This window comes from Vanrija pseudolonga, chromosome 3, assembly GCF_020906515.1.
Source record: "Vanrija pseudolonga chromosome 3, complete sequence".
Taxonomy (NCBI): Eukaryota; Fungi; Basidiomycota; class Tremellomycetes; order Trichosporonales; family Trichosporonaceae; genus Vanrija; species Vanrija pseudolonga.
The window spans coordinates 3,245,170-3,271,618 of NC_085851.1; the positions used below are offsets into that span (position 1 = coordinate 3,245,170).

The 26,449-nt window shown below is 62.4% G+C and overlaps 7 protein-coding genes across 7 annotated transcripts; 2 read left to right on the top strand and 5 right to left on the bottom strand.

Annotated features, from left to right (window-relative positions):
* Nucleotides 1-68: 68 nt before the first annotated feature.
* terG_0 (Efflux pump terG) lies at nucleotides 69-2,086 on the top strand (the record flags this gene model as incomplete). The annotated part of the gene is made up of 4 exons (XM_062771357.1): nucleotides 69-795; nucleotides 836-1,188; nucleotides 1,225-1,582; nucleotides 1,621-2,086. Exons 1-4 carry the CDS (start codon nucleotides 146-148, stop codon nucleotides 2,084-2,086), a joined length of 1,827 nt encoding a protein of 608 aa, XP_062627341.1. The 5' UTR covers nucleotides 69-145.
* Nucleotides 2,087-5,346: 3,260 nt separating this feature from the next.
* Nucleotides 5,347-7,761, bottom strand: PHO84 (Inorganic phosphate transporter PHO84). The gene is made up of 6 exons (XM_062771358.1): nucleotides 7,562-7,761; nucleotides 7,277-7,298; nucleotides 7,080-7,224; nucleotides 6,060-7,026; nucleotides 5,899-5,920; nucleotides 5,347-5,833 (listed from the first exon to the last, which is right to left on the bottom strand). Exons 1-6 carry the CDS (start codon nucleotides 7,725-7,727, stop codon nucleotides 5,491-5,493), a joined length of 1,665 nt encoding a protein of 554 aa, XP_062627342.1. The 5' UTR covers nucleotides 7,728-7,761; the 3' UTR covers nucleotides 5,347-5,490.
* Nucleotides 7,762-11,690: 3,929 nt separating this feature from the next.
* KGD1 (2-oxoglutarate dehydrogenase, mitochondrial) lies at nucleotides 11,691-15,137 on the bottom strand. The gene is made up of 4 exons (XM_062771359.1): nucleotides 14,881-15,137; nucleotides 14,306-14,760; nucleotides 12,332-14,235; nucleotides 11,691-12,280 (listed from the first exon to the last, which is right to left on the bottom strand). The coding sequence occupies exons 1-4, from the start codon at nucleotides 15,045-15,047 to the stop codon at nucleotides 11,777-11,779; spliced, it is 3,030 nt and encodes a 1,009-aa protein (XP_062627343.1). The 5' UTR covers nucleotides 15,048-15,137; the 3' UTR covers nucleotides 11,691-11,776.
* Nucleotides 15,138-16,435: 1,298 nt separating this feature from the next.
* Nucleotides 16,436-17,342, bottom strand: FPR1 (FK506-binding protein 1). Its single transcript, XM_062771360.1, has 6 exons — nucleotides 17,226-17,342; nucleotides 17,032-17,092; nucleotides 16,815-16,909; nucleotides 16,705-16,765; nucleotides 16,627-16,667; nucleotides 16,436-16,584 (listed from the first exon to the last, which is right to left on the bottom strand). The coding sequence occupies exons 1-6, from the start codon at nucleotides 17,316-17,318 to the stop codon at nucleotides 16,534-16,536; spliced, it is 402 nt and encodes a 133-aa protein (XP_062627344.1). The 5' UTR covers nucleotides 17,319-17,342; the 3' UTR covers nucleotides 16,436-16,533.
* Nucleotides 17,343-17,851: 509 nt separating this feature from the next.
* LOC62_03G004841 (uncharacterized protein) lies at nucleotides 17,852-18,589 on the bottom strand (the record flags this gene model as incomplete). The annotated part of the gene is made up of 1 exon (XM_062771361.1): nucleotides 17,852-18,589. One exon carries the CDS (start codon nucleotides 18,587-18,589, stop codon nucleotides 17,852-17,854), a length of 738 nt encoding a protein of 245 aa, XP_062627345.1.
* Nucleotides 18,590-18,876: 287 nt separating this feature from the next.
* Copb2 (Coatomer subunit beta') lies at nucleotides 18,877-21,951 on the top strand. The gene is made up of 4 exons (XM_062771362.1): nucleotides 18,877-19,026; nucleotides 19,083-19,103; nucleotides 19,156-19,235; nucleotides 19,307-21,951. The coding sequence occupies exons 1-4, from the start codon at nucleotides 19,024-19,026 to the stop codon at nucleotides 21,900-21,902; spliced, it is 2,700 nt and encodes an 899-aa protein (XP_062627346.1). The 5' UTR covers nucleotides 18,877-19,023; the 3' UTR covers nucleotides 21,903-21,951.
* Nucleotides 21,952-22,162: 211 nt separating this feature from the next.
* On the bottom strand, nucleotides 22,163-24,606 carry LOC62_03G004843 (uncharacterized protein; the record flags this gene model as incomplete). Its single annotated transcript, XM_062771363.1, has 4 exons — nucleotides 22,163-22,251; nucleotides 22,296-23,943; nucleotides 23,977-24,240; nucleotides 24,283-24,606. The coding sequence occupies 4 exons, from the start codon at nucleotides 24,604-24,606 to the stop codon at nucleotides 22,163-22,165; spliced, it is 2,325 nt and encodes a 774-aa protein (XP_062627347.1).
* Nucleotides 24,607-26,449: the final 1,843 nt, after the last annotated feature.

Consider the following 26,449-nt stretch of genomic DNA (forward strand, 5'->3'; position numbering starts at 1 on the left):
TGGGTACATAAAAGACAGCAGCCGAGCGAGTGTGTGAACAAGTCCCCATGGATTGATATTTTGGACGACGACGAACGCTGCGAGCTCGTGGCGTGATTGACCTTCGACTCGACGACACAGGAGCCCCAGTGCCAGTGTCAGCACGATGACAGCGCCGCCCCCAGCCCCATTAGGGGACACTGCGCGCGACGAGCCTTCAAGTTTCGGCGGCCCCACGGTGCCTCCGACCCCAGCGACGCCGACCGTGGTCGGCTCGGACGACGAGGCGGACAGGCTTGAGGACGCCAAGAAAGAAAAGACCAGCAGCAGCAGGAGGTCGAGCGACGCTGGTGGCCCGAGCACACCGGCTGTTCCGGCTACGACTGGGCGCGCTCCGAGCGTGGCGGCCACCGACGACAAGGATGATGGCGAGGTCGTCGAGGCGGCACCCGAGCCGGCCGCGCCAGCACCGCCCGAGCTGTCCAGAGCCCAGCGCATCGGCCTCGTGTCCCTCGGCACGGCGGTCATGTGCATGAGCGCTGGCGGGCAGCAGGGCCTGAACATTGCGCTGCCGATTATCCAGACCGAGCTGGGCATCAAGGAGGCAGACCTGCAGTGGGTCGCGTCGGCGTACTCGCTCACGTCTGGCTGTTTCCTGCTGCTGTCCGGCCGCCTCGCAGACGTGTTTGGCCGCAAGCGGTGCTTCGTCATCGGCATGCTGTGGTATGCCTTGTGGTGCCTCGTTGGCGCCTTCTTGCATTCCGGCCCCGCGTTCATCGTCACGAGGGCTCTGGCGGGCGCTGGCGCCTCCATGGGGTATGTGGCGCGTCGCGGCTGTGGCTAACCACCCCCGCAGTATCCCCTCCGCGATGGGCATCATCGGCGCCAACATCCACGGCAAGGAACGCGCGACCGCCTTCGCAATGTTCGCTGCTGGTGCCCCCATCGGCGGCGGCACAGGTATCATCCTCGGTGGCGTGCTCGCGTCCTACACGGACAAGACGTGGCGGCCCGTCGTGTGGATGTTTGCCGGGCTCGCCTTCCTCATCGCAATGCTCGCAATGTATTTCGTGCCCCGCGACCGCCATGTCGAGGGGCACGACCGGCGCGTGGACTGGGTTGGCGCGTTCCTCATCACGGCCGGGCTTGTGCTGCTCCAGTTTTCTGTCAGCGACGCGTCGAGCGCGCCGAAGGGGTGGCGCACGCCTTGTGGGTGGTACTGTGGCGGCCATCGCTGACGCGTAGACATCCCTACGGCCTTCGCCATCTCCATCATCCTCATCGCAGCCTTCTTCTTCTGGGAGTACCACGTCATCCACCGCACGTCGCGCCCGCCTCTCCTCCGCCTGGCGCTCTTCACGCGTGCACGTGGCCGCCTCGCGGCGATGTACCTCGTCGGGTTCACCGCTTGGATGGGCTTCGTGTCCACCGGGTACCAGGCGACGCTGTACTACCAGCAGGTGCAGATGACGGGGTCGATTGGCGCCGCGCTCCGCTTCCTCCCGTGCCCTATTGCCGGCTTGACATGCGTTTTTATTGTCAGCAGGCTCGTGCACATCCTCCCGACAGTCGCGATCGCGTGTATCGGCTTGGCCTCCACAGCGTGCGTTTCCTCCCACTCGGCCCCGCTGACCCCTCCAGCCTGTCGGGCATCTTCCTCGCCGTCTCGTCCCGAAACCAGCTGTACTGGACCTTCCCCTTCAACGCCATGTACCTCTGGGTCGTGGGCGCCGACTTTATTCTGCCCACGGGGTCGATTTTTGTGTCCCGCATGGCGCTCCCGCAGGAGCAGAGCGTCGGCGGCGCACTGTGGCAGACTATTCTGCAGCTCGGCGGGTCCTTCGGGCTGACGTTCACCTCTGTCGCCGCGACGTCCGTGCGCGAGAGGTGGATCTCCCGCGGCCTGGACCACGTCGACGCGCTCCACCGCGGCTTGCAGGCCGCGTTCTGGCTCAGCTCGGCGCTCTCGCTGCTCGCCCTCGTGATCGCCGCGTCGACGTTGCATGGTATCGGGCTGGTCTCGCAGGCGGGCGAGAAGCAGGTAGGAGATAAGCCGGTAAAGGAGAGCAGGGAGACTGGGGAGGCCGAGAAGGCGGAGAAGGCGTAAGTGGATGTACCCAGGGATAGAGAGATAGACATCATCATGTATTGGGTTACCAGGGACAGGGGGAAGCTGGCTTTCATTGTGGGAGTGAATGTGGCAGTGGACTTGCATCTCCACGAACGCGTCCGACGCGACGTCAAACATTTCAGCCCCCCCTTGCTCTGCTTTCATGCCCCGTCATTGACAGTATTGCTGTCAAGCTCTGGGCAGTCGTCCCTCCTTCCCGTAGACGACTGGCCAAACCAGGTGCCCTGGGTGGTGAGCGTAGTCCGGGGTGGCTGAAGAAAGTTCAACCACCCCGGACTACGCTCACCATTCAACCAGCCCGGGGACAAGGAAATCCACCGCTGTGGGTACTGACCGCGCCACTCTGGGCTAGTTAATAAACGGCGATTTCTCTTCTTATTATCTTCATGTTGCTCTTATTTCCTCTCCTACAGCACACTGGGTTGTGCCATCGACGTTCAACGCGGCGGTCGGCTACGTTGCACCACAGTGGTCCCGTGCTTTGAGTTTCCGCCACCTCCACGGCGTGGACATGCGCCTCGACCGCCTCTACACCGACACTGGCAACACTGGGAAGGTTCTCGTCCTCGAGGACCCCCACACCGTTCCAGCTGAGCACATCGACATGTTGACGAAAATCTTCACTCCACCACCTGCGGCCCCCACCATCTCCCTTAGAGCTGGCACACTTCGCATCCACGTGATTGAGGCCCTCGAGCTGGGGCTCATGGACTCGAGCCGGTCGATGTCCACGCTTGCTGTCATAGGTGCAGTGAAGCGACGCCATCCAGGTGAGTAACACAAGCTGGGACACGCTAACAGGGCCAGAGCAAGAGGTCGAAACGAAGTGGAAGAAGCTTACGCACCTCTTCGCCAAGGTCTCTGGCGACGGTCGTTCTGCCTTTTATGGCCTCGCGCCTGGCTGGGAGAAGGCCAAACTCGGCCGTAAGGAGGAGTTCCTGGACAAGACCGACGGCGCCAGCCCGTCTGATCTCATCGCCCGCTTCTTCGACGACCTCGGCTACTCACGTCAGGCCTTATCCACCGAGCTTCAGGACCTCATCCGGATTGAGTATGCTGGTAAGCCTTGCAAGTGGTCGCTCCGCTGACAGTTGGCAGCCCTTCTTGGCGACAAGTCGCCTCCGACTTGGTATAGGTCCAACAAGCGTCTCCAGGAGTACCACACCAAGGGAGACATCAAGCTGTTCTACCATCACATTGGGAATCAGCCATGGACCGACCTCCACCCTTCTCCACCCCAAGCACCAAAGCCTAGAACTGGTGAGTTTCACAATGTCACGCTTGGCGGTGCCACTATCCGCCTCCCCTCTCACGCCGGCTTCCGTGTCGCCCTTTTCCAAGAGATCTCCAAACTGACATTTATGTCTCCAGCCACCTCGTGGCCCTCACGGTCCCCGCTGCCCATGTCGACCTCCTCCTGACCATCTTTGCTCCCCCCCCCCCCCGCCGGTGGCCACCGTGTCGCCGACACGCGGCACACTCAGGGGGTGTTCGTGGTCAAGGCCCTCGAGCTCGGAATCAAAGACTCTAGTGGATCCATGTCCTCCTTGGCCATCATCGGTGCCATCAAGCGTCGTCACCCAGGTATGTGGCACCAGCGCGAACCGAGCTAAGTCGGGCCAGCGGTCAACGTCGAAGCAAAGTGGCGCAAGGTCACCCAGCTTTTCCAGAACGTGTCTGGCAAGGGCCGCGGCGGCTTCTGGGCCTTGGTGCCCGGCTGGCAAAACGTCAAGATCGGAAACATGGAGGTCTTCCTGGGGAAGGCGGGCGGTGTCTCACAGACCGAACTCATCGCCCGACTCTTTGACGAGCTCGGTCACGACGCCGACATCTTATCGGAGGAACTACATGACCTCATCCGCATTGAGTACTCACGTAGGTCTTCGTTTCGCGGTTGGGTGACCCCGCTGACCCAAAGTATGTAGACTTGCTTGATGAATCGCCTTCCAGGTGGTACCGGTCGAACAAGCAACTCGACAGGTACCACACCAAGGACAAGATTCATCTTCTCACTATCACCCCGCTGGATCCAACTGGGAGCCTCGGGGCCCGCCTCCTGTGGCACTCAGGCCTCACACCTCATTCCGCGACATGTGCACCGCAGCAATCATGTCGGTCCCGTCGAGCTGCAAGGTCCGTGGGCTCTCCGAGCACGAGGCGACTCGCGCTCTGCTGTCAATCGCAGGAGGTGAACTGTCCTGGGCCGAGATTTGTTCTTGCCTAAATGTCTCGAGTATATGTATGTACATGACACATGTTCCAATGCTGACACTCTCCAGACCTCGCCCCCACGACTTCTCCATCCGCAACCTCAACTTGGGTGACATGCATGTCGACCGCTCCTACACGGACGAGGAGCACGCGGGTGAGGTCCTAGATTTCGAGGACCTTGACTCTGTCCCCGAGGAGCACCTCGCTCTGCTCTTGGGCATTTTCCAGCCACCGGCCGACGCAACCGTCTCCCTGGCACCCGATACCTCGCGGGTGTACGTCGTAGTCGTAGCGGCGCTCGAGTCTGGCGTTACGGACAACTCGCGCTCCATGACCGCTGCGGCCGTCATCGGCGCAGTCCAGCGCCGCATCCTCGTGAGTGACAGTATTTTTGGCTAATCTGACCAATCCAGACGTCAATGTTGAGACCAAGTGGAAGAAGCTCAGCCACTTGTTCACCTGCCTCGGCGGTGATTCCACTCGCGTGGTGAAGGTCCTGTCGTGCCAGCCACCCAGCAAGTGCCTGCGCGTCTGCAGCCAATGGACACGTCCGCTCGGAACCTACACTTCGTCGGCCTACGCATCGGCCGCCTCTACGCCAGCACCGGCCCTCCTTCTGTCGAAAATTGCAATTCGTAGTTTGGGTCTTGTATCTATTTCGCAGTTGGCGTGTTGAATGTAATTCATAGTTGCTCTTTGTATATGCGTATTATTCTGATTCTACGTGAGTGTCGACGGATCGCGATTGGTGTTGTGCTGTACTGACGTCCTGTGGTGGAAAACCTGTGTACTGGTTGCGTTCGCCGGCCCTTTTTGTCATGCATACGCAAATGACGGCGAGCGGCGCCGATTACAAGATCAGGCGCGTTGGAAAGCAAGTCGCCTTGGAGACAGCACAAGGCGATACAATCGGTAGAGAGTGCCGCCAGTGGGACCGGATAGGAGTGGCACGGCCAGTGTGGCGTCGACTCCGCCTCTGCTTTACTGACCGACCCTCTCACCACGACCATGACCCGCCGCACCCGCCTTGCGAAGCCTTGCATACGGGTATTGTAATTGCCCATGGCAAGCTAGAGAAAAGCTGGGGCTCCTAAGAAAGTGTTTAAAAGAACAGCTCAGGTAATTAGGTGCATCGAAAAGACCGTCTAGATTAAAAGGTTTTGAAAGGCCTAGGCCGAGGCGTCGGAGCCCTTGAACGTGCCGTCCTGGCCAACGTTGCTGTCCTTGACGAAGTGCGTCTGGTCCTCCTGCGAGAGCTCCTCGAGGGTGAGGCCCTTGGTCTCGGGGGTGAAGAGGATCGAGACGATGAAGCCCGTCAGCATGAAGAAGGCGAAGATCTCCATGATGTGGGGCAGGAACTTGGAGGGGCCGCCGATGTTGATCATCTTGGCGAAGCCAACCTGGGCCACAATGGCACCGAGCTTGCCCGAAGCGGCCGAGATACCGTGGGCGGTCGAACGGTAACGGGTGGGGAAGGTCTCGCCGGGGATGACGAAGGTGGTGGTGTTGGGGCTGTTCTTGGTCAGTACGAGCTCAGAAAAACGCGCAGAGCACGGAAAACGCGTTATTATATTCACCCGAAGTTCTGGAAGAAATTTGCTGGCCATTGTTAGCTCTGAAAAGCAATGGAAGAGTGAGGAGGAGGAAGAGAAGGACGAAGGTAGGTGGTGGTGGGCAACAAAAAAAGTGCCAAAATCACACCTCCACTTCCCTTCCCCCTCTTCAAAATACGACTCACCCATGCAGTAGAGGAACACAAGAGCCTTCTTGCCGCCGTCCGACTCCATCATCTTGTTGTAGGCGAAGCCCATGCAGACGAAGATGCAGGTAAGGACACCGAAGCCCATGATCTGGATGGGGCGACGTCCCCAGTGGTCGATGAGGGCAAAGGTGAAGTAGTAACCGGGGATAAGACCACCGACAGCGAGAATAAGGTTACCAACGGCAGTGTTGTACAGCGACTTGTACTGCTTGAAGCCAGCAGTGCCGGTGGTGGCACCACCGAAGCCAATGGCGCTGAGGACAATGGGCGAGTTGAGACCAAGACCGTAGAAGGCAATGTCGAGGGCGAACCAGGTGTAGGCAGTACCGAAGAGGACCTTGCCGTTCTTGAACTGGCCGAAGTGGCGCCAGAAGTCCTTCCAGGTAGCCTTGGGAAGCTCGGCACGCTCGTGGTTGCGGATGGGGTCGACGACGTAGGTGCCGGTGGTGAGGTAGGTGTCGACGTCCTGCGAGGCCTGCTTGATGTTGCGCTCAATGTCCATGGTGTAACGGGGGGTCTCGGGGATGGTGAGACGGAAGTAGAGGGCGGCAGCGGCGGGAACACAGCCGATACCGATGACGGTACGCCAGCACTTGTCGATGGCGACAAGGTTGCTCTGGCTCTCGTTGATGATCTGGTTCTTGAAGGCCGAGATGGTGATGATGGCAACGATGCCCGAGGCAAAGTTACCCCAGCCCTGGGCCGAGAAGACAGCAGTCATCATACGACCACGGATGCGGCGGGCAGCAAACTCGGAGGTGATGACCGACGAGAGGGGGTAGTCACCACCGATACCGAGACCCATGATGAAACGCCACATGATGAGGACACCGTAGATGTTGGCGCCGGGGGCGTGGCCCGAGACGACCTGACCAAGAGTACCGACGATGATGATCATGAGCTCGATGCCGTACATGCGCTTACGGCCGACATGGTCGGCGAGCTGTAGTGTGGTGTGAGTATTGGGTGGGTGTGGCAATGTGGCGGCAGACTTACCCAACCGAAAAGGAGCTGACCGCAGAAAGTGCCGACCGAGTGGGAAACCTTGATACCGAGGTCCTGGTTGGACGAGTTCTTGCCACCGTGACCGTAAACGTAGCCGATCATGGTGGCGGCAATGCCGATCGAGAAGATGTCATAGCTGTGCGGGGCGTTAGTATGGTCGTGTGATGGCGGTTGTCCTGGTGACTGACGCATCGGTGAAGAAACCAACACCTGAGGGGGGGTGGTCAGCGTTTGGACTCGCGCGTGGCTGGAAAGGAGGGGGTGCCACTACGGCATGCTGCAGGCACCGGCCACGGCTCCACTGAACCCTGTCTGGGTGGCCGACATGCATGGATAAGATAACATGTCTCGGCGCATGGGAGCGCAGCACCCAGCCTGCATGCATGTATGCGTGCAGCAGGCCGGCCTGAGGCCTGTGGGTGGAGCCCGGCCGGGGATGGCGCCATCGTTTGCGGCGCAATGCCAAGACTTACCGGCAACGATACAGGCCTTGGCGTGGAACCACGAGAACTTTGCCTCGTCAATCTCGGCCAGGGCAGCCTTGCGGCGCTCGGTAGCGTTGGCAGCGGCGTTGCCGCCCGCGTACGGGTGGGGCACGGTCGACTTCTCGGCGATGCCGGGGGTGTCAATGTCAGACATGGGGCGTGAAGAGAGTGTGGGGGTGTGTTTAGTGAGAGAGAGGCGGGGGGTGGGTCAGCTGGCTGTTAGTCTATATAGCCTGGCATGTGTGCGGGCTCGCGGGCTCGTTTTTGGGAACACACGTCCATCAGTGTGAGAATGCGGCTGCGGTCGGGCGGGCGGCAGTGTGTGTTGTGCCGTTCTCTCCTGGCCGACCGGCGCCATCGGTCGCCTCGCGCGGCTGCTAGGGACGCGCGCAGGGCCCAGCCTTCCACCCATGAGGGGGGGCTCGGCATGTAAGGGGGATGCACGGGCGTGTGGGCAGAGGTGCATCTCAAAGGGTGGACGGGTGAGACTAGTTTGATTGTTGCATGCTTGCGATTATCGCATTTGTTGTCAGTGCCACACACGTGCGATACGCAGATTGTCACGGCGCGACCCGACGACGGACGGACGACCCAAGGGGAAAGAAAAATCGGTTACCGCGGCGACGGCACCCCTTGCTCCCTCCCTGCTCGGCGCCTCGGATCGTGCCTTGCACAACGACTAAACTACCCTGGTTTGAATAGTTATAGTTAGACACTAAGCAAGAGGAGAGAGTATGCAGCATGCAGCGTGGATGCTGTACGCCCGGCCGGCCACTGAACCCCGCCGCCTCGCGCGGGGGTTGCCCCGAAGCGTTTTAAAAAAGAAATCCAAGTCTTGGCGCTGATTCTAACTCGTGGCTCACGCGAGGAATGTGGCAACCTACACCCAAAGGTCACAAAGCACGTTTGTGACAAACCTGCTGGCCTCATGCCTCAACGGCCTCAACATTGACCCCATGCATCCACTTTCCTGCCAAGATCGTTCTTCCCCGCCGAGTTCTAATTCCAGAGAGCTAAAAGGAGACGCAGTCCGCAGCATCAGGAGACAAGTCTTGTTGCCCCCGAGTCTTGTCGCCTAGAGACGAGTCACCGCAAACCAGCAGAGAGAGAGAGAGAGAGAGGAGAGCAAGCGAGCAAGCCCACCCAACCAACCATGCAAGGCCTGGATGTCAGTCAACTCACTACCAGTCACCGCCGGACGGGGCCCGATCGACAAGCGCGCTCCAGCCGGCAGAGGCTCAATACAGTCATCTTCATTCGCGTCGTGCATGGCGGCGAAGCCGAAGGCAGCAGAAGCAGCAGCACAGGAGCGTCGCACCCCGCACCGCTAGCTTACAGGTATGGCCGCGGCCACCCACCGAGCGAGCCAGCCAGCTGGCGTCTGGCGTGAGTCAGGCGTCTGGTGTCCTGCCTCCACCACACCCCACCCCTCCCGTGCCCCCTGCCGCCATTACCTGCCGGTTCCAGCGGCTGTCACCGGTGCCGTTCGACTGGCTACGTGATGATAAACGTGAGCACAATTTGCCGCGTGCGCGCGTGCAGCCCGTCGTGCATCGTGCCGTGAGTGCAAACACGTGCAGCGGCAGCAGCGCAGAGGAGGAAGCAACGAAGCGAAGAAGCGGGCGATCCGAGCGCGTGGCGTGGTGTCGATTCGTCAGTGGCGCAGACGAGGTGAGCTCTTGATTCGTACACAAACTCGGCTGTCTCGACATCATCCACACACATGCGAGGTGGTGGTGGTCGTGGTGGTGTTTGGGCGCTTCCGCCCGCCCCGGACAACAGTTGCCCGTCTCGCCTGTTGGTCTGTCTGTCCGTCCGTTCGCCCCAGTCGGGGTCTGTCGGCATCTATGCCGGCCTCTCCACTATCACGAATGTGTGCGACAAGACGAAGCAACAAATGAGCTCGTGTGCCGTGAGATAGATCCCATTCACGAGGAATGAGCTGCACCCGTTCGTTCATTTCGTTTGTGCGCTTTTGTCGGCGGCGGCGGCGTCGTCCCGGCGTCGTGCGTGCGCGTGCAGCCGTCACATGTGTGTGCATGTGCTGCAGGTGTACGACGAATCGTATCGTAAAAAGAGGTGCAAGGCAGCCAGCCTAAGACGCTAGGCGCTAGGCTTGTCCCCTCCCCGCCCGTCTCCGCCTCCGCCGGCAGCGACGAGGCATCCAACTAGCAAACGAGTCTAACGTCGTCAGAGTCGCGACCGTCTCGCGACCGCGTGCACGCGATTTTGAAATTGGCCCCATGCCCCCTCCCCCACACGCCACGCCCGCAGCGCCGCCGCAGTGCTCGGACGCACAAATGCCAAGATAAAAGACTACGAGTGCCCGCCCCGTCTAGTCCGGTCACGACGGTCACGATCTGCACTGCCACTGGGGGCTGGCCGGCACTGCTGGCCGGCACTGAAACGAAAAACTGATGGCCGCGCCGACAATCTCGCAACGGGCAGGCGGTTGACATGGCGACGACGAGGCGGAGCGCTCCGCAGCGCCCGGCGCGCTCCACTGATGTGCAGGACTGACACGCGGACCGAAGGAGGGAGGGACAGGGGGCGTCGGCGAAGGAGCTTGGCAGGCGCCGGGGACATGGCGACCGTGCCGCCAAAGTCGGTCTCAGAGAGACCGGTGCACTGATCCGGTCTACCCCAGACCCACTACGCCGCAAGTTTCATTCTGGACAGCCGCGGCAGCCGTGCTGCGGTGTCACGGCTATCCCCCGATTCCAGATCACGAGCAGCCGTGAGTGAGCGCGGAGCACCACCGTCCGGTGATATCTGCGTGGATAGCCGGACACCGTGCGCCGAGGGATCCACCTTCGTCCCCGGCAGCCTGGCCCCGTCTCCGATGGCATCGGACACAGGTGATCGTGATCTGTGGAGCGCTAACAGTGCCGGTTCATGGGAGTGCAAGTCACCGGCGTCACCGGTCACTGTGCATATTCGGCCCGAGCCGAGTCGGATTCTCGGCGGTGCCTTGCCAGCTCCGGTGTTGGCGGTGGCGGCCTCGGGGCATCATCCCCGCTGTGGGTGGGGCAGTTCACATGATGCGCTGTTGCATGCTGCGTGCGCTATGCTCGGAGGAGCGAAGAGTCAGCTGCTCTGCTCACTCCTCAGCCGCTCATCGCCCCGCGTAGGACGGCGGCGAGGCGGACGGCGGGCCGCTGCTGCGGTGTGGTGTGGTGTGGTTCGTGGCGGCTCGGTGCCTCACTCCGCTGATATCGGACACCTGGACGCGGACGCCGGCGTGCCGAGGGCAGGCGCGGCGGCGTACAACTGACTCTCGCCCCACTCCTCAACATAGGCAAGCACACCTCGGTGCCCCGATTCCCGCGATGGCGGACGGGGACCAATGCCGCGGAGCGGTGATGGGGCCACCTCCCACCAAGGCTGGCTCCGGCTCCATTCCGCTTCGATGAGCACGGTGCCCCAGCCCCAGCTCCGGCGATGGCGGAAAGTCGGGTAGTGTGGCCGCCTCCGAGCACAGCACATGACACCGCCGAGGGCGGAGGAAGGCGTAGCGGTCGGGGTCGGCGCCGGGGCCGCCGGGACAGTCGGCCAGGCAGCCAGTGGTGGAAAGCGGGGCGACGATGCCCGTCGCGGTGCCGGCGACAGGTGGTAGCCGGTGGGCGATAAGATGCACACATGGCGAGGAGCCGAGCGCGCCCGCGCCCGCCGCACCGCCCGGCTCGGAGTGTTGGAGTGGGTGCCGCTCTCGTCGGCGAGGGGTCGCCGCTGCTGTGACCACACCAGTTGTGTAAGGCGCCGTGGTCTCGCGGTCTCGAAGACTTGGCCGCGTGGCTGTGAGCCGCCCCACCCCGCTCCGACCGCTTCGGACATGGCGGCGGTGTCGAATGCTCAATTACGGCCGTCTCTGCCCCACTATCTGTGCTCATGGCGGCTTGCTGTGCTGGTGTCGCGGCGGATAATCGGGACTTCACCTCCAACTGCCGCTGACACTGGCCCACCTCCCTGCCCCCCCCCCCCCCCCCCCCACCTTCGACTACCTTGCAGCAGGCTACCTCGCTTCCCTCCACCCAAGGTCAGCTCGTCTCCCACCCACGGCCAGCTCGCTGCGCTCGCTGCTCCCCTTCATCCAAGGCCAGCTCGCTGCGCTCGCTGGCTTCATCATTCGTTGCATGATGTCTCCACATCCATGATGGTACAGGTTTGTTACTACTGACTTTGCTACACGCCAACCACCGCCGCTCAAGCAAAGGTCATCTCGTTGATGAGCTCGACCTCACGCTTGTGGGCAGCCTTGGAGCCGGTGGCGACCGACGACGAGGGGTTGCGGCCAGCGTAGCTGATAGTCTTGCCCTTGTGGTGCTCGGTCTGGTTCATGGCCAGCTCGATGCGGGGCTGGACGTAAGAGAATGAACCGTTGTTGTAGGGCTCCTCCTGGGCCCAGGTGATCTCGGCGTTGGGGTACTGGTCGAGGTGGGGGGTGACGAGCTCGTAGGGGAAGGGCGAGACCTGCTCCACACGCGAGATAGCAACGTCGGTGATGCCGCGCTTCTCACGCTCCTGGAGGAGCTGGAAGTAGACCTGGCCAGAGCAGAGAACGTGCTTGCGGATCTTCTCGGGCGCGACAAGGGCCTCGGGCTGAGTCTCGGGGATGTAGCGCTGGAAGATGGTCTCACCGCTCAGCTCGTCGAGGGTGGAGCGGGCAAGGGGGTGACGGAGGAGGTTCTTGGAGAAGAAGACAATGAGCTGGAGGGGGTGTTAGTGCTGCTGCCTTTGTGTACATGTGATAGCACTTACCGGCTTGCGGAACTCGCGGTGCTGCTGGCGACGGAGGACGTGGAAGTAGTTGGCAGGGGTAGTGGGGTAGACGACCTGCATGTTGCAGTCCTGGATCTGGCGCTCGAGCTTCTCAGGCGAGGGGTAGTAACGCGGGTCGTCGTCACAGAGCTGGAGGAAACGCTCAAGACGGCCCGACGAGTGCTCGGGACCCTGGCCGTCGTAACCGTGCGGGAGGGAGAGCACCAAGCCAGTGCGCTGGAGCCATTTCCGCTCACCCGAGGCGATGAACTGGTCGATGATGCACTGAGCGTTGTTGGCAAAGTCACCGAACTGAGCCTCCCACATGGTCAGCGAGTTGGGCGAGACGAGCGAGTAGCCGAGCTCGAAGCCGAGGGTTCCGTACTCGGAAAGGTGCGAGTTGGTGACGGTGAACGAGCCCTGGTCCTTGTTGAGGTGCTTGAGGGCAATGTAGGTGCCCTCGTTGACCTGGTCGTGGACAACGGCGTGGCGCTGCGAGAAGGTACCACGCTCGACATCCTGACCGGAGATACGGACGTGAGTGCCCTCGAGGCAGAGCGAGCCAAAGGCGAGAGCCTCGGCAGTCGACCAGTCAATGTTCTTGCCCTCGTCAATGGTCTTGCCGCGGGTAGCAATGATACGGGCAAGGTTCTTGTGGGGGGTGAAGCCCTCGGGGAACGACGAGATGACCTCGCCAATCTGCTTGAGGGTAGGCTCGGCGACACCGGTGGGGAGCTGGGGGAGGACCTTCTCGGCAAGCTCCTTGGGCGACGGGAAGCCGTCCCACGAAGACGAGAGCCACTCGCGCTGCGAAGGCTTGTACTCCTTGGCGTCGTCGGCAGCCTTCTCGAGGGTCGACCAGACCCACTGGCGGTGCTCGTCAATCTCCTTGGCGGTGAAGGTGCCCTCCTTGATGAGGCGGTCCGAGTAGACGGAAAGGACGGTGGGCTGCTTCTTGATAGCCTCGTACATCTTGGGCTGGGTGAACGAGGGCTGGTCGGTCTCGTTGTGACCGTGGCGACGGTAGCAGACAATGTCAATGACAACGTCCTTCTTGAAGGTGGCGCGCCACTCGGCGGCGAGCATACAGACAAAGTTGACGGCCTCGACGTTGTCACCGTTGACGTGGAAGATGGGGGCGTCGATCGACTTGGCAATGTCCGAGGGGTAAGGAGTCGAACGCGAGAAGCGGGGGTCGGTGGTGAAACCAATCTGGTTGTTGACAATCAGGTGGATGGTACCGCCAGTGCCGTACGAGGTGAGCGAGTGCATGCCCATGGTCTCGTAGACGACACCCTGGCCAGCAAAGGCAGCGTCACCGTGGAGGAGGACACCCATGGCGGCGTCGCAAGTGCCCTCGTCGCCCTCAAAGTGCTGGATGGCACGGGTCTTGCCGAGAACAACGGGGTCCTCAGCCTCGAGATGCGAGGGGTTGGCAACGAGCGAGAGAGCAACCTTCTTGCCCGAGGGAGTAGGGCGGATGTAGTTGGCGCCAAGGTGGTACTTGACGTCACCACCGCCGTTGTCACCGCCGTCCATGTTGCCGGCAAACTCGTTGAGGATGGCCTCGATGGGCTTGCGGATAACGTTGCCGAGGACGTTGAGACGACCACGGTGGGGCATACCAATGACAATCGACTTGACGCCGGCGTCGACCGAAGCGTCAATGAGACCCTTCATACCGGGGATGAGCGACTCGCAGCCCTCGAGACCGAAACGCTTCTCGTTGGGGTACTTTGACGCGACAAACTTCTCGAAGAGCTCCGACCAGATGGTACGGTCGAGGATCATGCGCTTCTCCTCAACCGAGTAGTTCCACTGAACGGGAACCTCGACGCGCTCACGGATCCAGTCGCACTGGCCACGGTCCGAGATGTGAATGTACTGGATACCAATGTTGGTGCCTTCGGCTCGTCAGCACTTGCCGCCAACACACCACGTGGTACACCGGCGCACCACCCTACTCATACTCACAGTACATGCGCTTGAGCTCGTCGACGAGCTGGCCAAGGGTGAGCTTGTCGTCCTTGACGTGGCCGACGAAGCGGGGGAGAATGCCGGGGCCGAGCTTGAACTCCTTGTTCAGGTCGTCCTTGGTGAAGCCGTAGTACTCGAGGGTGAGTTCTGGGACGGTCGACGAGTCGAGGTCGGCGTTGGAGATGCCGAGGGGGTCGAGCTTGGCCATGTGGTGGCCGCGAACCTGGTAGGCACGGACGAGGAGCTGGACCTTGAGGTAGTCGGTGAGCTCGCCGCCCGAGCCGACGTCGAGGGTGGGGGCACCGCCCATAGCCTCGGGGACGGTCGAGGCAGCGACGCCGGGAGGGGGCTGGAACGCCTGCGACGAGGGGAGGCCCTTGTCGAGGCCGGCAAAGTACGCCTGCCACGACGAGTGGACCGACTTGGGGTCGTTCTTCCAGTTCTTGTACATCCTGTGGGGGCGGTTAGTTACCGTCGAGTTTGGCATCACGCGGAGTCGTCCGGGGGTGGGGCCGCCGCGAGCCGGCCCGTCCTCCCATCGATCGTCTCATCCGCCTTGGCGGCACACTCACTCCTCAATGTAGTACTGGTTGGCGCCGCTGGCAAAGCTGTCGGACGGGCTGGGGGCCACGTTGGCGTACTTGCGGGCGAGGAGCGACTGGGCCTTGAAGGCCGGGCGGGGGGCCGCATGGGCGAGGCGCGCCGCCCTGGGGAGGTTGCGATTTAATGAGCGGAGCATGTTTGTGTGAGTGGTGATGGGGGTCAAGCGTCTCTTTCGAGAGTGACCAAGAGGATGGGGGGGGGTAAAGGACAGCAAGCAAGTGAGTTGCGTCTGCCTCGCTAAGTATATCCCGCGGGGTGGGTGTAGGTCATGCGCGCGCCTGGGTTACGCTGGGTGCAAAACGGCGGAGGCGGAGGGCCCGACAAGTGTCAACGGAACCAATTTTGATTCGATGACGGCTTTGATCGGCCAGCTGGCGGCAAGTTCGGTGCATCGGAATCACGTGTGGTAGCCGTTGGCGGGCGAGTTGGCGGGGAGGTGGGCCGAAGCGCAGCGACAGCCCACGCAACACCATGCACTCCTCGACTCCACCACGCCGCGGGATACAATCTCCGCACTGCTGCTGTGCATAAGATGAGTGACTCGAGTGCGCACGAGTGGACGGTGGACGCAGCGACGACGATCATCGGTGCCTAACAGTGGAGTGTGACATCACTCTACATATGGCAGCAAACGGACGCCCGTGCCCACCCCCGCGTCGGTGAGGTCGGCGCCAAGGCCGCGAGCGGGACCCGGTGGGCGGGCGACAACGACGAGGCGGGTGTACAAAGGTGCTGTTGCTCAACGACACCAAGTTGACAAGTGGAAGTACTGCCCACAGCGCCTCGCCTCCTTGGGCTGTTTGTCACCGTGGCGTTCAGATGTCGGGATACGGCGCCGCGGCGCGCGGGTCGTCTCGGCTCTCGGGATCCTCGCAGTCGCAGAGTAGCAGCGTTTCTTCACCGCTCTCGCCAAATCCTCACCAGCAGCAACTTCTCGCCACTCACTGCCGCATCGCTCGCCACTGAGCTTACTCCGCCGCACCCGCCACTAGTAGCTGAAGGTTTGCGTCGTCGCCGCCCCGCCCTTGCCATCGCCACACGGCCGCCGGATAAACCGGGTACATTTCCCCGCCGAGTCGGCTTGGGCTTGTTCGTCTGGCCCTTGCGTGTTCTTGCTCATGATGGCCTTGTGGGGATGAGGCAGGTGCGTGTGGCGGCCAGCATGCAACGCGCCGTGACCCGCAATGTTCGTGATGCGCGTTATGGCGGGCCAAGCCTTCTGCGGCGAGGCTGTATGGTAGCGCCACGGTAACTTGCGGCAACCGGCCCACACGTGCGCAGCGGGCGTTCTGCTCTCAGTACGTCTCAGTGGAATATTGCTATGCAGCGCGCAGCATACAGCTCTGCGCGGCACACACACACGCACAGAGTGCACACAATCTGCGCGAAGCCCTTCCAACAGCCAACACGACGCCCGAAAACACACGCGTCGATTAGATCTCCCTAGTGCCAGCGCAGCCGGACTGCCACCTCGCGGCTGCCGCCCCACCCGCCCCGCCCCACCCAGCGTCGCACTCCATTCAGCCTCCACCTCATTTGTTCACATCATCTCGACGGCGGCTCAATCGCGCCCTATGAACCACATTTCTATGCTCCAAGCGGCGCGCTCAGAGGCAACACGCTTAGTTGATCTTGATGAGCTCAACCTCGAACTTGAGGGTCGAGTTGGGGGGCTGCGGTGTGAGCTGGGCTCTGGAAGACCGGGGACAACTCACAATGACGGGGGGGAAACCGCGAGGGCCGTAGGCGTAGTCGGCTGCGGGGTTAGCTGGGTTGTGAGGGTTGCAACGCACGAGTGGCGGTAAGGACGGCCTTCTCGCCGAGCGAGAGCTGGGGGACACCCTCGTCCCAGCCCTGTGTCAGAGTCAGCACAGCTCAACGCCAACCAGTTGGCACAACCCACCTTGATGACCTGGCCGACACCAATGGTGCACTGGAACGGCGACTCGCGGTCGCGCGACGAGTCGAACTTGGAGCCGTCGAGGAGGGTGCCGACGTCTGGGGGGTGTAAGCTTGGTTGAGGTGGCCGGGCCGGAGCGCCGGGGATGGCGTGCAGAGCAGCGTGCGGGCTCACGCCGCATGTCATCCTCGTCGGCACCGCTGGCTGCTGCACCACTCACAGTGGATGGTGACGCGGTCGCCCTTCTTGGGGAAGGTCTTGCCGTCTCCGGGGGAGATCTTCTGCGGGGGGTGTGAGCGTGGTGTCGGCAGTGGGTGGAGGCAGCGAGGAAGGTGGTGGAATGTTGCGTTGTCGGCTCCACCACCACACCTCCTCGGTGCAGCTCGGTGCAGCTGCGCTGCAGCTGGCACCTACCTCGATAGTGACGCCCATTCTGGAAGCAGTAGTGTGCAGAGTGCGGAGGGATGAAAGAGTGCGAGTGGAAGGACGAACAATGGACGAGAGCATTGGAGAGGATGAAGTAAACGTGGGGGACGGCGGGGGGCTGCAGCTGGCTGGGCAAGGCAAGCGCAATGACCCCAAAACGCGCGGAGGCAGTGACGATGAGAACGCGCAGTGCGGTGGAGGCAAAGGTGCGTGACGCGCGGGGGCAAATACCGGTGTTTCACACTGTGGCGTGGCGTGAAGGCTGCTTGGGGACAGACATTGCGTGACGCGCTGTGCGAGACAAAGCTCACATCGACAGCGTCGCACAACGACGACGCGTGTGAACTGCGCAGCGTGCGTGCAGAAAGAGGGTGGTGGGCTAGAGCGGCTTGGCACAATGCACACGGTATGACGTCGGGTCAAGTGGTGGTGAGATGTGTGCATCTCGAGGCCACTCGTGTCCTCCTCACACACACTCCTGGCGCTAGCCGGGGCGGTGCGTCACAACGCACAACGGCGTGCATCGCTCGTTTCAGAATGCGACAGTGACATGCACCATGCGTGCATGCCCTCACGTCGCACCACGCAAGCAAGCAAGCTCCAGGTAGTAGTGTCTATGATGGTCCATCCCCAGTCGTCCCCGCGCCGGCGCCGGTGTTCGCCACCCCCGCAGCGGCCTCGAGCTCAGCCACGAACCCCTCCACCTCCTCCCTGCTCCTAAGCCTTACGAAGCGCACACCGCCGCGTGCCCGCCCCTCCCTCTCCGCGTCGACCAAGCGCTGCCGGTGCTCCTCGAACTGGGTATAGCAGTACGCGAGCACGCTCTGCGCGGGGTCGGTCGAGAGGACGTTGGCCCACGTCTCGGTGTTGCCGTTCCATAGGGTTTCGCCGTAGAGCACGCGGCGCATCGTGCGCCCGAAGAGGGACGTGAGGACGGTGTACTTTGGCAGGTCGAGGATGACCACCGTGTCGGCGCCTGGCAGTGCGTCGTCGGCGTCAGGCGCAGGCGGCGCCCAGACCAGCCCCCGCACCTTGCGATAATTCCCATCCACGACCCACCCCTCCCCATGCCCCCGCAACCACGCCTCGACGTCCCCCGCAAACCCGGGCCGCGGGACCCACCCCGGGCCATGAAACAGCGAGTCTAGCTCCAGGTGTGGGAGGGAGAGGAGCGCAGCGAGACGCTGCGCGAGCGTGCTCTTGCCGCTGCCTGCTGGGCCGGTTAGGTTTATGCGTCTGGGCGGGTATTCTGCGAATGTCGGCGTCGGCGCCGGTGCCGGCGCCGGGGTGCTCTCGGCACCTGCGGTCCGAGCCGGCGTCGTCGCCTCGCTCCCGTCTGCCGGGGTTGGCATTGTGACGGTGAGATGTAAGACGCTGCGCGCTGCCGCTGCCCAGCGGCGCTCCGTGACGACGCGGGTCAAGTATTTACGCTGGACGTGTAGGAATCGACAGGCACGTGTAGCCACGTGAAGCCACGTTTTTGTCAGCCTAACACTGGTACCCCTTTCCAGCTGCCGTGGGTTGTCAGGGTCAGTCGCGCGATCACTTCCAGCACCACGCCGTTAACGTGGACACGCCGTGCAGCCAGCCAGCAGTCACTGGGCCGTGCCCGTGCAGCGCTTCCAATCTCAACAGACAACTGCCAACAACTCACAACCCACTCCCTCCCCTTCTTCTTCTCCACACCCCCCCGCGCCACTCTCGGCCACCTCAAAACACTGCGAGGGCGTCCAGCTCAACACGGCATTCCTCGCTCCTCTGACCGCCGTCGAGAAATATCCCAAAGATGGTACGTCGGCCTCGTCAACGCGAGATGCCTTAACCTCCAACTGACACGCGCCCCAGCCGATGCTACTCGACATCCAGGTGAATACACGCGCGACGAGACGACCCCAGCCTCTATACTGACCCTTCCCAGCGCAAGCTGCTCGCTAGGTCTGACAGGGTAAAGTCGGTCGACTTCCACCCGACAGAACCCCACGTCATCTGCGGTCTCTAGTGCGTAGCCATCGCGTCCGGCGCTGTCGTCGGCGCCTGCACTCCGCGTGATCGCCCACTGACCCCCGCAGCAATGGTCAGGTCAAGATCTGGAACTATGAGACGCAGACCGACATCAAGACGTTCGAAGTCACCGACGTGCCAGTCCGTTGCGTCAAGTACATTGCCCGCAAGAACTGGTTCGTCTCGGGCTCGGATGACTTCCAGCTCCGCGTCTACAACATCTCGACCGGCGAGAAGGTCACGTCGTTCGAGGCGCACCCCGACTACATCCGCTGTCTCACTGTCCACCCCACGCTCTCGCTCGTGCTCACCGGCTCGGATGACATGACTATCAAGTGCTGGGACTGGGACAAGGGATGGCGCTGCGTCCAGATCTTCGAGGGCCACACTCACTACATCATGGCGCTGGCTATCAACCCCAAGGACCCGCAGACGTTCGCCTCGGCCTGTCTCGACCACACGGTCAAGGTCTGGTCGCTCGGCAGCCCCGTCCCCAACTTCAGCCTCGAGGCCCACGAGAAGGGCGTCAACTACGTCGACTACTACCATGGCAGCGACAAGCCCTACATTGTCACGACTGGTGACGACCGCCTCGTCAAGATCTGGGACTACCACGCCAAGTCCTGTGTCCAGACCCTCGAGTCGCACACTGCCAACGTCTCGTTTGCCATTTTCCACCCCTCGCTTCCCGTTATCCTGTCCGGCTCCGAGGACGGCACCGTCAAGATCTGGCACTCGTCGACCTACCGCCTTGAGAACACGCTCAACTATGGCCTTGAGCGCGCGTGGTGTGTCGCCTACCGCAAGACCGGCAACGAGGTCGCTGTTGGTTTCGACGAGGGCGCGGTTGTCATCAAGCTCGGCCGCGACGAGCCTTCCGTGTCGATGGACTCGTCGGGCAAGATTGTCTACGCCCGCAACACTGAGATCCTGAGCGCCAACGTGTCCAACCTCGCCTCGGACGGAGAGGTCGTCGAGGATGGCGCGCGCGTCCACGTCCCGCTTCGCGAGCTCGGCACCACCGAGGTCTACCCCCAGAGCCTGCAGCACAGCCCCAACGGCCGTTTCGTGACCGTCTGCGGTGACGGCGAGTACATCATCTACACCGCCCTTGCCTGGCGCAACAAGGCCTTCGGCAGTGGTACCTCGTTTGCCTGGGCCGCCGACTCGAACACTTACGCCGTTCTCGAGGGCAAGTCCAAGCTCCGCGTCTACCGCAACTTCAAGGAGAGGCCTGGTCTCATCAAGTCTGTCGGCTCGTGGGCCATCGAGGGCATCCACGGTGGTCCCCTCCTCGCTGCCCGCGGCTCGGGCTTCGTCATGTTCTGGGACTGGGAGACCGGAGCTGTTGTTCGTCGTATCGAGGTCGACGCTACCAACGTTTCGTGGTCTGGCAGCGGCGACCTCGTCGCCATCACCGCCGAGGACTCGTTCTACGTCCTCCGCTTTGACCGTGACGCTTACGCGGCGCGTCTCGACTCGGGCGAGATCATTGGCGACGAGGGCGTCGAGGAGGCCTTTGACATTGTTGCCGAGGTCTCGGAGCAGGTCAAGACCAGCCGCTGGGTTGGTGACTGCTTCATCTACACCAACTCGACCAACCGTCTCAACTACCTCATCGGCGACCAGACCAGCGTCATCAACCACTTTGACCAGAACATCTACCTCCTCGGCTACATCCCCAGCCATAACCGCGTCTACGTTGTCGACAAGGAGCTCAACATTTACAGCTACGCCCTGTCGCTTACCGTTGTCGAGTACCAGACTGCTATCCTCCGCGGTGACCTTGCCGAGGCCGAGCGCATCCTCCCCAGCATCCCCAACGACCAGCGCAACCGTATTGCCCGCTTCCTCGAGGCCCAGGACCTCAAGGAGCTCGCGCTCAACATCTCGACCGACGCCGACCACAAGTTTGACTTGGCGATCGGACTCAACGACCTCGAGGCCGCTCTTGAGCTCGTTCGCGCCACGCCCGAGGCTGGCTCCGAGCCCAAGTGGAAGATCATCGGCGACAAGGCCCTCGCCGCGTGGCAGCTCGACCTCGCCCAGGAGGCGTTCGAGAGGTCAAAGGACCTCCCTGCACTGCTTCTCCTCTTCACCTCGCTCTCTGATCGTGCTGGCCTCGAGCGCCTGGCCAAGCTGGCCGAGGAGAAGGGCGCCAACAACATTGCGTTTGCCGCCTACCTCCAGCTCGGCGACAGCGCGTCATGTGTCGACCTCCTCGCCAAGACCGACCGCCTCCCCGAGGCTGCATTGATGGCCCGCTCATACAAGCCTTCGGCTGCCGGCCCCGTCGTCAAGAAGTGGAAGGCCGAGCTCGAGAGTCAAGGACGGCCAAAGGTCGCGCAGACGATTGCCGACCCCGAGGAGGACCGCGAGCTGTTCGACGAGGTCGCGGCCTCTGCTGGCAAGTTGGACTCTGAAGGCTCGGGCGTGATTGTTGAGAAGGAGCGTGAGTCTGTTGACGGCCTGGTGGAGCAGGTCAAGAGTTTGGCTGTGGAGGAGGAGTCCAAGGAGGAGGCCGAGGCCGAGACCGAGGCCGCTGTCGTCGACGAGGAGATTGCCGTGGACGAGGGAGCTGAGCAAGGGGGAGCAGAGACACCAGACGCGACGGCTGCGGCACCAACACCTGCGCCTGGCAAGAAGAAGGGCAAGAAGAAGTAGACGCTTTGTAGGCGGTCCTCATACGGCATGGATTCTTTGACGAATAGCAGCAGTGTGCTCGTGGCAGCGGAGTGTAGCAGCGTCGTTGACCATATTCATCGAGCTCGTTACTGTGATACCTAACTACTGCTGATAGACGGTAATCGTGGATCTACTAACAAGGGGTTTCCTCTCTCTGACTGTCTTCTCTCTCATGTTCACTCTTCACTCTTACTTCAAATGCCAACTACTCTGCTTCACAATGCTCATGGGCCCGTGTCTTACATGGCCGCGGCCGACTCCTTGGCGTTGCGAACGCGCACGCCGACGCAGTAGAGAAGAGCGGCGATGGGGACAGCGACCATAAGGACTGCGCCAGAGTCAGTGTTGTACCCACTGCGCTGCGCTACTCACGAGTCTTCATCTTGCGGCGCTGGCGCTCACGGGTGGCCGCGGCCCACGCGACGGCGGCGGGCGAGCCGTGGTCGGGAGCAACGGTGCCATAGTAGGCCAGCGCGCCGGTGGCCGTGTCCTCATCAGCCTCACCGGCCTCGAAGAGCTCGTGCTCCTCCGGCGCGACCTCCGAACGGACGGAGCGGATCGAACGAATCGACGGGACACTGCGGATGGACGGAATCGACATCATAATATGGGCGGTGGGCGTAGAATCGGTCTCGCGCGCCGGGCGGATGGTGAGGTGGTCGTCGTCATGCGCGGTGGGAGTGGCAACCTGTTCCTCGTACGCGGGGGGCGGGGTGGCCTGACGATCCTGCTTGAGGTTACCCATCTCCTCGACGCGCTGGAGCGCGGGCGAGGTGTTGACGAGAACGTTCTTGTTGAGGTCAGCGATGTTGACAGCGGCCGGGGTGATGAATGTGGTCGGGGCGTCAGTGACGGCGGGCGTGTTCTGCGGAACGATGAGCGACGCCTCGGTTGCCAGGGCGGTGGGCGTGTCGGCGGGGGGCGAGTCCGTCACAATAGGGGCGGTCTCCTTGGCCTTGAGGGCCTCGGCCACCTCCTGGGTGGCGGTCACGGCCGAAGCAGCCACGACAGGGACAGCAGCGGCGACCGCGACCGCCGCGGTGGCAGCGAGAGCGGCGGAGGCGGTCTGGCCGTCGGTGACGCGGCCCGAGGCCTCACCTCCGTCCTTGCCCTCAAGGTCGACCTCGAGGAGCGAGCGCTTGTCATGCTCCTCCGTGAGCGAGTCGTGCTCGCCACTCTCAGGGAGCTCGTCAGCCTCACCGACCTCGACGTCGTCGCGGGTGAGGGCGGTGGCGAGGGTAACCGGGGTGATGGGGAGATGGGCCGAGGCGGGGCTGTTGGAGGTGCTGTTCTCGGCGTCGTTGATGGACGCAGTGGTCGACTCGTTGTCGACAACAGGCTCGGTCGCGTGGACCTCGAGAGTGGTGGCGGCCTCAACGGTGGCGGGCTCCGTAGCCTCCTCGTCGACAGCGGGAGGAGCAGTGTTGTGCTTGGCAGGCTCGTCGACCTCAACGCTCTTGACCTCGCGAGTCACCTTGGTGTCATCAACACGCTCGGCCTCGTCAACCTTGGCCTCGTCAACAGCCTTGGCCTCGCCGTGAGCCTCGGTGTCGTCGACAGTCTTGTCCTCGACGACCGCCTCGACGTTGTGGACCGCCTGGTCCTCGTCGGCCGCCTCGGCCTCGTGAGCAACCTTCGCCTCGTCCGTCACCTTGGCCACGCCCGCCGCCTCCTCAGCCGCAACACCAGCAGCGCCGGCACCCGAGGCCTCAGCCGCAGCCTGCTCGCGCGCCTCGCGCTTGAGGTTCTGACGCTTGATGATGGCGTCGAGCACGCCGTTGCCGTCGTGACCATCAAGGTCGTCGTCGATCTGCGCAGAAATCTTGCCGCGGACGTACGAGGTACCGGCGAGCTTGGCGTCAGCCTCAGCGTCGTCCTCAGCCTCCGCCTTGATGGGCTTCAGCCCACTGTCGGCGATGAGGCCGATAAACTCGCGGTCGTAGAGGTAGGACCGATCGTCATCGTCGTCGAGCTTGGCGTCCGTGCCAGCCGCGTTGGCCGACGTCGTGGTGGTCACGCCCTGCTGTTAGTGCGCCCCTGATCGCCCACTCACAATCTCAAGCGCCTTGTTGGCCCAGATGCGACGCGACGTGGCAGACTCGTCCGCCTCGGTGTTGCCGTCCTGCTGCTCCTCGTCCTCGGTGGACGACTTGGGGGCCTGCGGGGCCTTGTCAACCTCGACGAACGAGGTGCCGGTAGGCGAGACGTCCTCAAACGAGGTGGTGACGATGGGGGCGCTGTCGCCGAGCGAGACGACCTTGGTGGGGCTACCGGCGAGCGTCTCGACAATGGGGACGAGAGGCTCGGGGGTGGGGGCCTGGCGGTGTCAGCGGCGCCGATGCATAGCAGTCCTCCTTACCTTGGGATACTCGGTGGTCTGGTGGGGGTGAGGCTGCGCCTCGTCGCTCGAAGCAGGCTTAGGCATGTCGAGCATGCTGTTGATAGAAGGGAATGGTGAGAGAATGGGAGAAGACAAGGTGTGTTCTGGCTCAAGTACTCTGTCGGCAGGGGGGACAGCGGGTAAGGGCTTGTCAATGCTCTGCTGACGGGGCGTATGGGTGTGCTTGCGCTCGGCGATGATGAGGGGCGCAGACACGCTCCCTGGCTGTGTGTCACTTGCGAGGGGGTGCTCGTCGGGCTTGCGCGTGTGCTGCTGGTAGATGGGGGTCACGGACGCGTCCATTGGATTGGACTGGATGGGTGTGTGAGAGACAAGAGTGCGGACCGGGATGAAGCTGAGGTTGAGTGACTGTGTGAGCGGCGAGACGCTGTGTGCTGTGTGTGTGTGTGGTGTTGGATGACAGGATGAGTGGATGGGGGTTTATAAGGTGCGTGTGTCTTGGGTGCGAGCGAGGTGTGCGCGCGTGTGGTGTGTGCCGCCTGCCGTCTGACGATGTACCTCCGTGTGGTCCAGCAATCGTGCCAGAGATGGGCAATGCGGCCAAGACGCAGAAGACGACGACGACGATGACGGGCCAGAACGAGTGCGAGACGGGGGGGTGTGTGTAGTGTGAACGAGGGCGTGCAACAAGGGCGTCTTGATGCACAGCGATCAGCGCCACGCGCCCGCGCCACGCCCATAACACTACCGCCGGCTGTCATCCCCGCCATGCACCACACCACCCTTGCACCACTTGGAATACCACGAAACATGTTGTGATGCATAGTGTCTGATGCTAGTGTGAATGGGGAGGTGACCAATGCAAACAGTGACTCGTTGTGCGATGCAAATGATAATCGAGAAGAAAATGAGTGAAAACCCCGGAAAAATGGCCACACCAGGCCCCGTCGCCCCCTCCTCCGCACCCCATCCCGCCCCTCACGCCTTCTTACGTCTCGCAGCCCTCTCCTTCTTGCGGCGGTTGAACATGATCAGGCTCACGACGCGCGCATACTTGCTGTTCAGTCGAGCCAGAATAAGCTTTGGCGACATCGTCTGTGGCGATCCGTCCAACTTCTTGACCGTCGTGTTTGAGTACTCCGGAAGAGTGACCGGTTCGGCAGTGGCGCCACCATCCTCGGTTTCGTCGCTCACCCCGATACCGATCCAAGCGCGGTACGCCTGTTGATCCTCGATCTGGCGATACACGCTTTCAAGAACCGACACAGTCTTGCGCGAGGGTCGCCAGTGGACATCGCTTGGTCGCCACTGCCGCAGAATGTCCAACTCCAGCAGCTCCTTACGAGACAGCTCGTCGTCGGTAAACTGAGGTGGCACACGGGGTTGAAGCTCGCCACGACGGTTCGGCTCCTCGTACCTGTCCATCGCAATATCCTCGTTGGTCAACTTGAGACCTGCGGTGGGCTGCGCTTCGGGGGAGGGGGCGATGGGGTCGGCAGAGTCGACGAGGCCGGCGCCCTCGGCGGCGGCGATGGTCTCGCTCATATCCGTGACAACCCCGCCAACGACGTTTGCGTCCACCGGCTGGATGCCGGACGTAGGCCGCAGGGCGCGGTACTGGCGCTCTCGAACCTCATCGTAGCGGGGCAGAAGAATTCGATCCACAACCTGGAACGCTTCTTCCACGTGACCAGTGCGCGCCAAAGCCACGGCATAGTGGTTGTAGTTGGCAGAGTCGAATCCAAAGCCCGCATTCCTAACGGAGCTCCAGACTGACCGAATGCGGTCGTGCAGCCCGGCGTTGCCCAGGCCCCAGAGGGTGGTCGATAAGGGGACACAAAGCGCATTCGAGCGCCCCTCTGTGCGGAGCCCATCTGCCTTCAATTGCTCTGGGGCCAAACGAGGGATCGTTCGCTTGGCTTCACGGAATAGACGCAGCCACATGCGATAGAGACTCTTGGTCTCCCCACCCTTGAGATAGGCGTTCATGAGCTTGTTCGACGTCCTGAACGAGTGCCCCGACAGAGCCGTGATCTGGTCGAAGTAGGTCTTTGCGCGCTGCGTGTCACCGGCTCTGGCGGCCGCAGTGATCAGGGGGCCAAAGACGTTCTCTGCTGCTGTCCCTTGGGGCTCCGGTTTCTCCAGGTTGAATGGCTGGCTGAGCACTCCCATCGCAAAGTTGTGG

Bases quoted from the DNA above. Each gene is read 5' to 3' on its own strand.
- PHO84 (XM_062771358.1), bottom strand. From the start codon at position 7,727: ATGTCTGACATTGACACCCCCGGCATCGCCGAGAAGTCGACCGTGCCC. The intron at 7,225-7,276 runs GTCAGTCACCAG...CGCCCCGCACAG, and splicing joins GTTGGTTTCTTCACCGATGC to CTATGACATCTTCTCGATCG. The intron at 5,921-6,059 runs GTGAGTCGTATT...AACAATGGCCAG, and splicing joins TGTGTTCCTCTACTGCATGG to CAAATTTCTTCCAGAACTTC.
- KGD1 (XM_062771359.1), bottom strand. From the start codon at position 15,047: ATGCTCCGCTCATTAAATCGCAACCTCCCCAGGGCGGCGCGCCTCGCC. The intron at 14,761-14,880 runs GTGAGTGTGCCG...CCGCCCCCACAG, and splicing joins AACCAGTACTACATTGAGGA to GATGTACAAGAACTGGAAGA. The intron at 14,236-14,305 runs GTGAGTATGAGT...GACGAGCCGAAG, and splicing joins CGAGCTCAAGCGCATGTACT to GCACCAACATTGGTATCCAG.
- FPR1 (XM_062771360.1), bottom strand. From the start codon at position 17,318: ATGCTCTCGTCCATTGTTCGTCCTTCCACTCGCACTCTTTCATCCCTC. The intron at 17,093-17,225 runs GTAGGTGCCAGC...CACCCCCCGCAG, and splicing joins GAATGGGCGTCACTATCGAG to AAGATCTCCCCCGGAGACGG. The intron at 16,910-17,031 runs GTGAGTGGTGCA...TACACCCCCCAG, and splicing joins CGACCGCGTCACCATCCACT to ACGTCGGCACCCTCCTCGAC.
- Copb2 (XM_062771362.1), top strand. The intron at 19,104-19,155 runs GTGAATACACGC...GACCCTTCCCAG, and splicing joins CGATGCTACTCGACATCCAG to CGCAAGCTGCTCGCTAGGTC. The intron at 19,236-19,306 runs GTGCGTAGCCAT...TGACCCCCGCAG, and splicing joins CACGTCATCTGCGGTCTCTA to CAATGGTCAGGTCAAGATCT.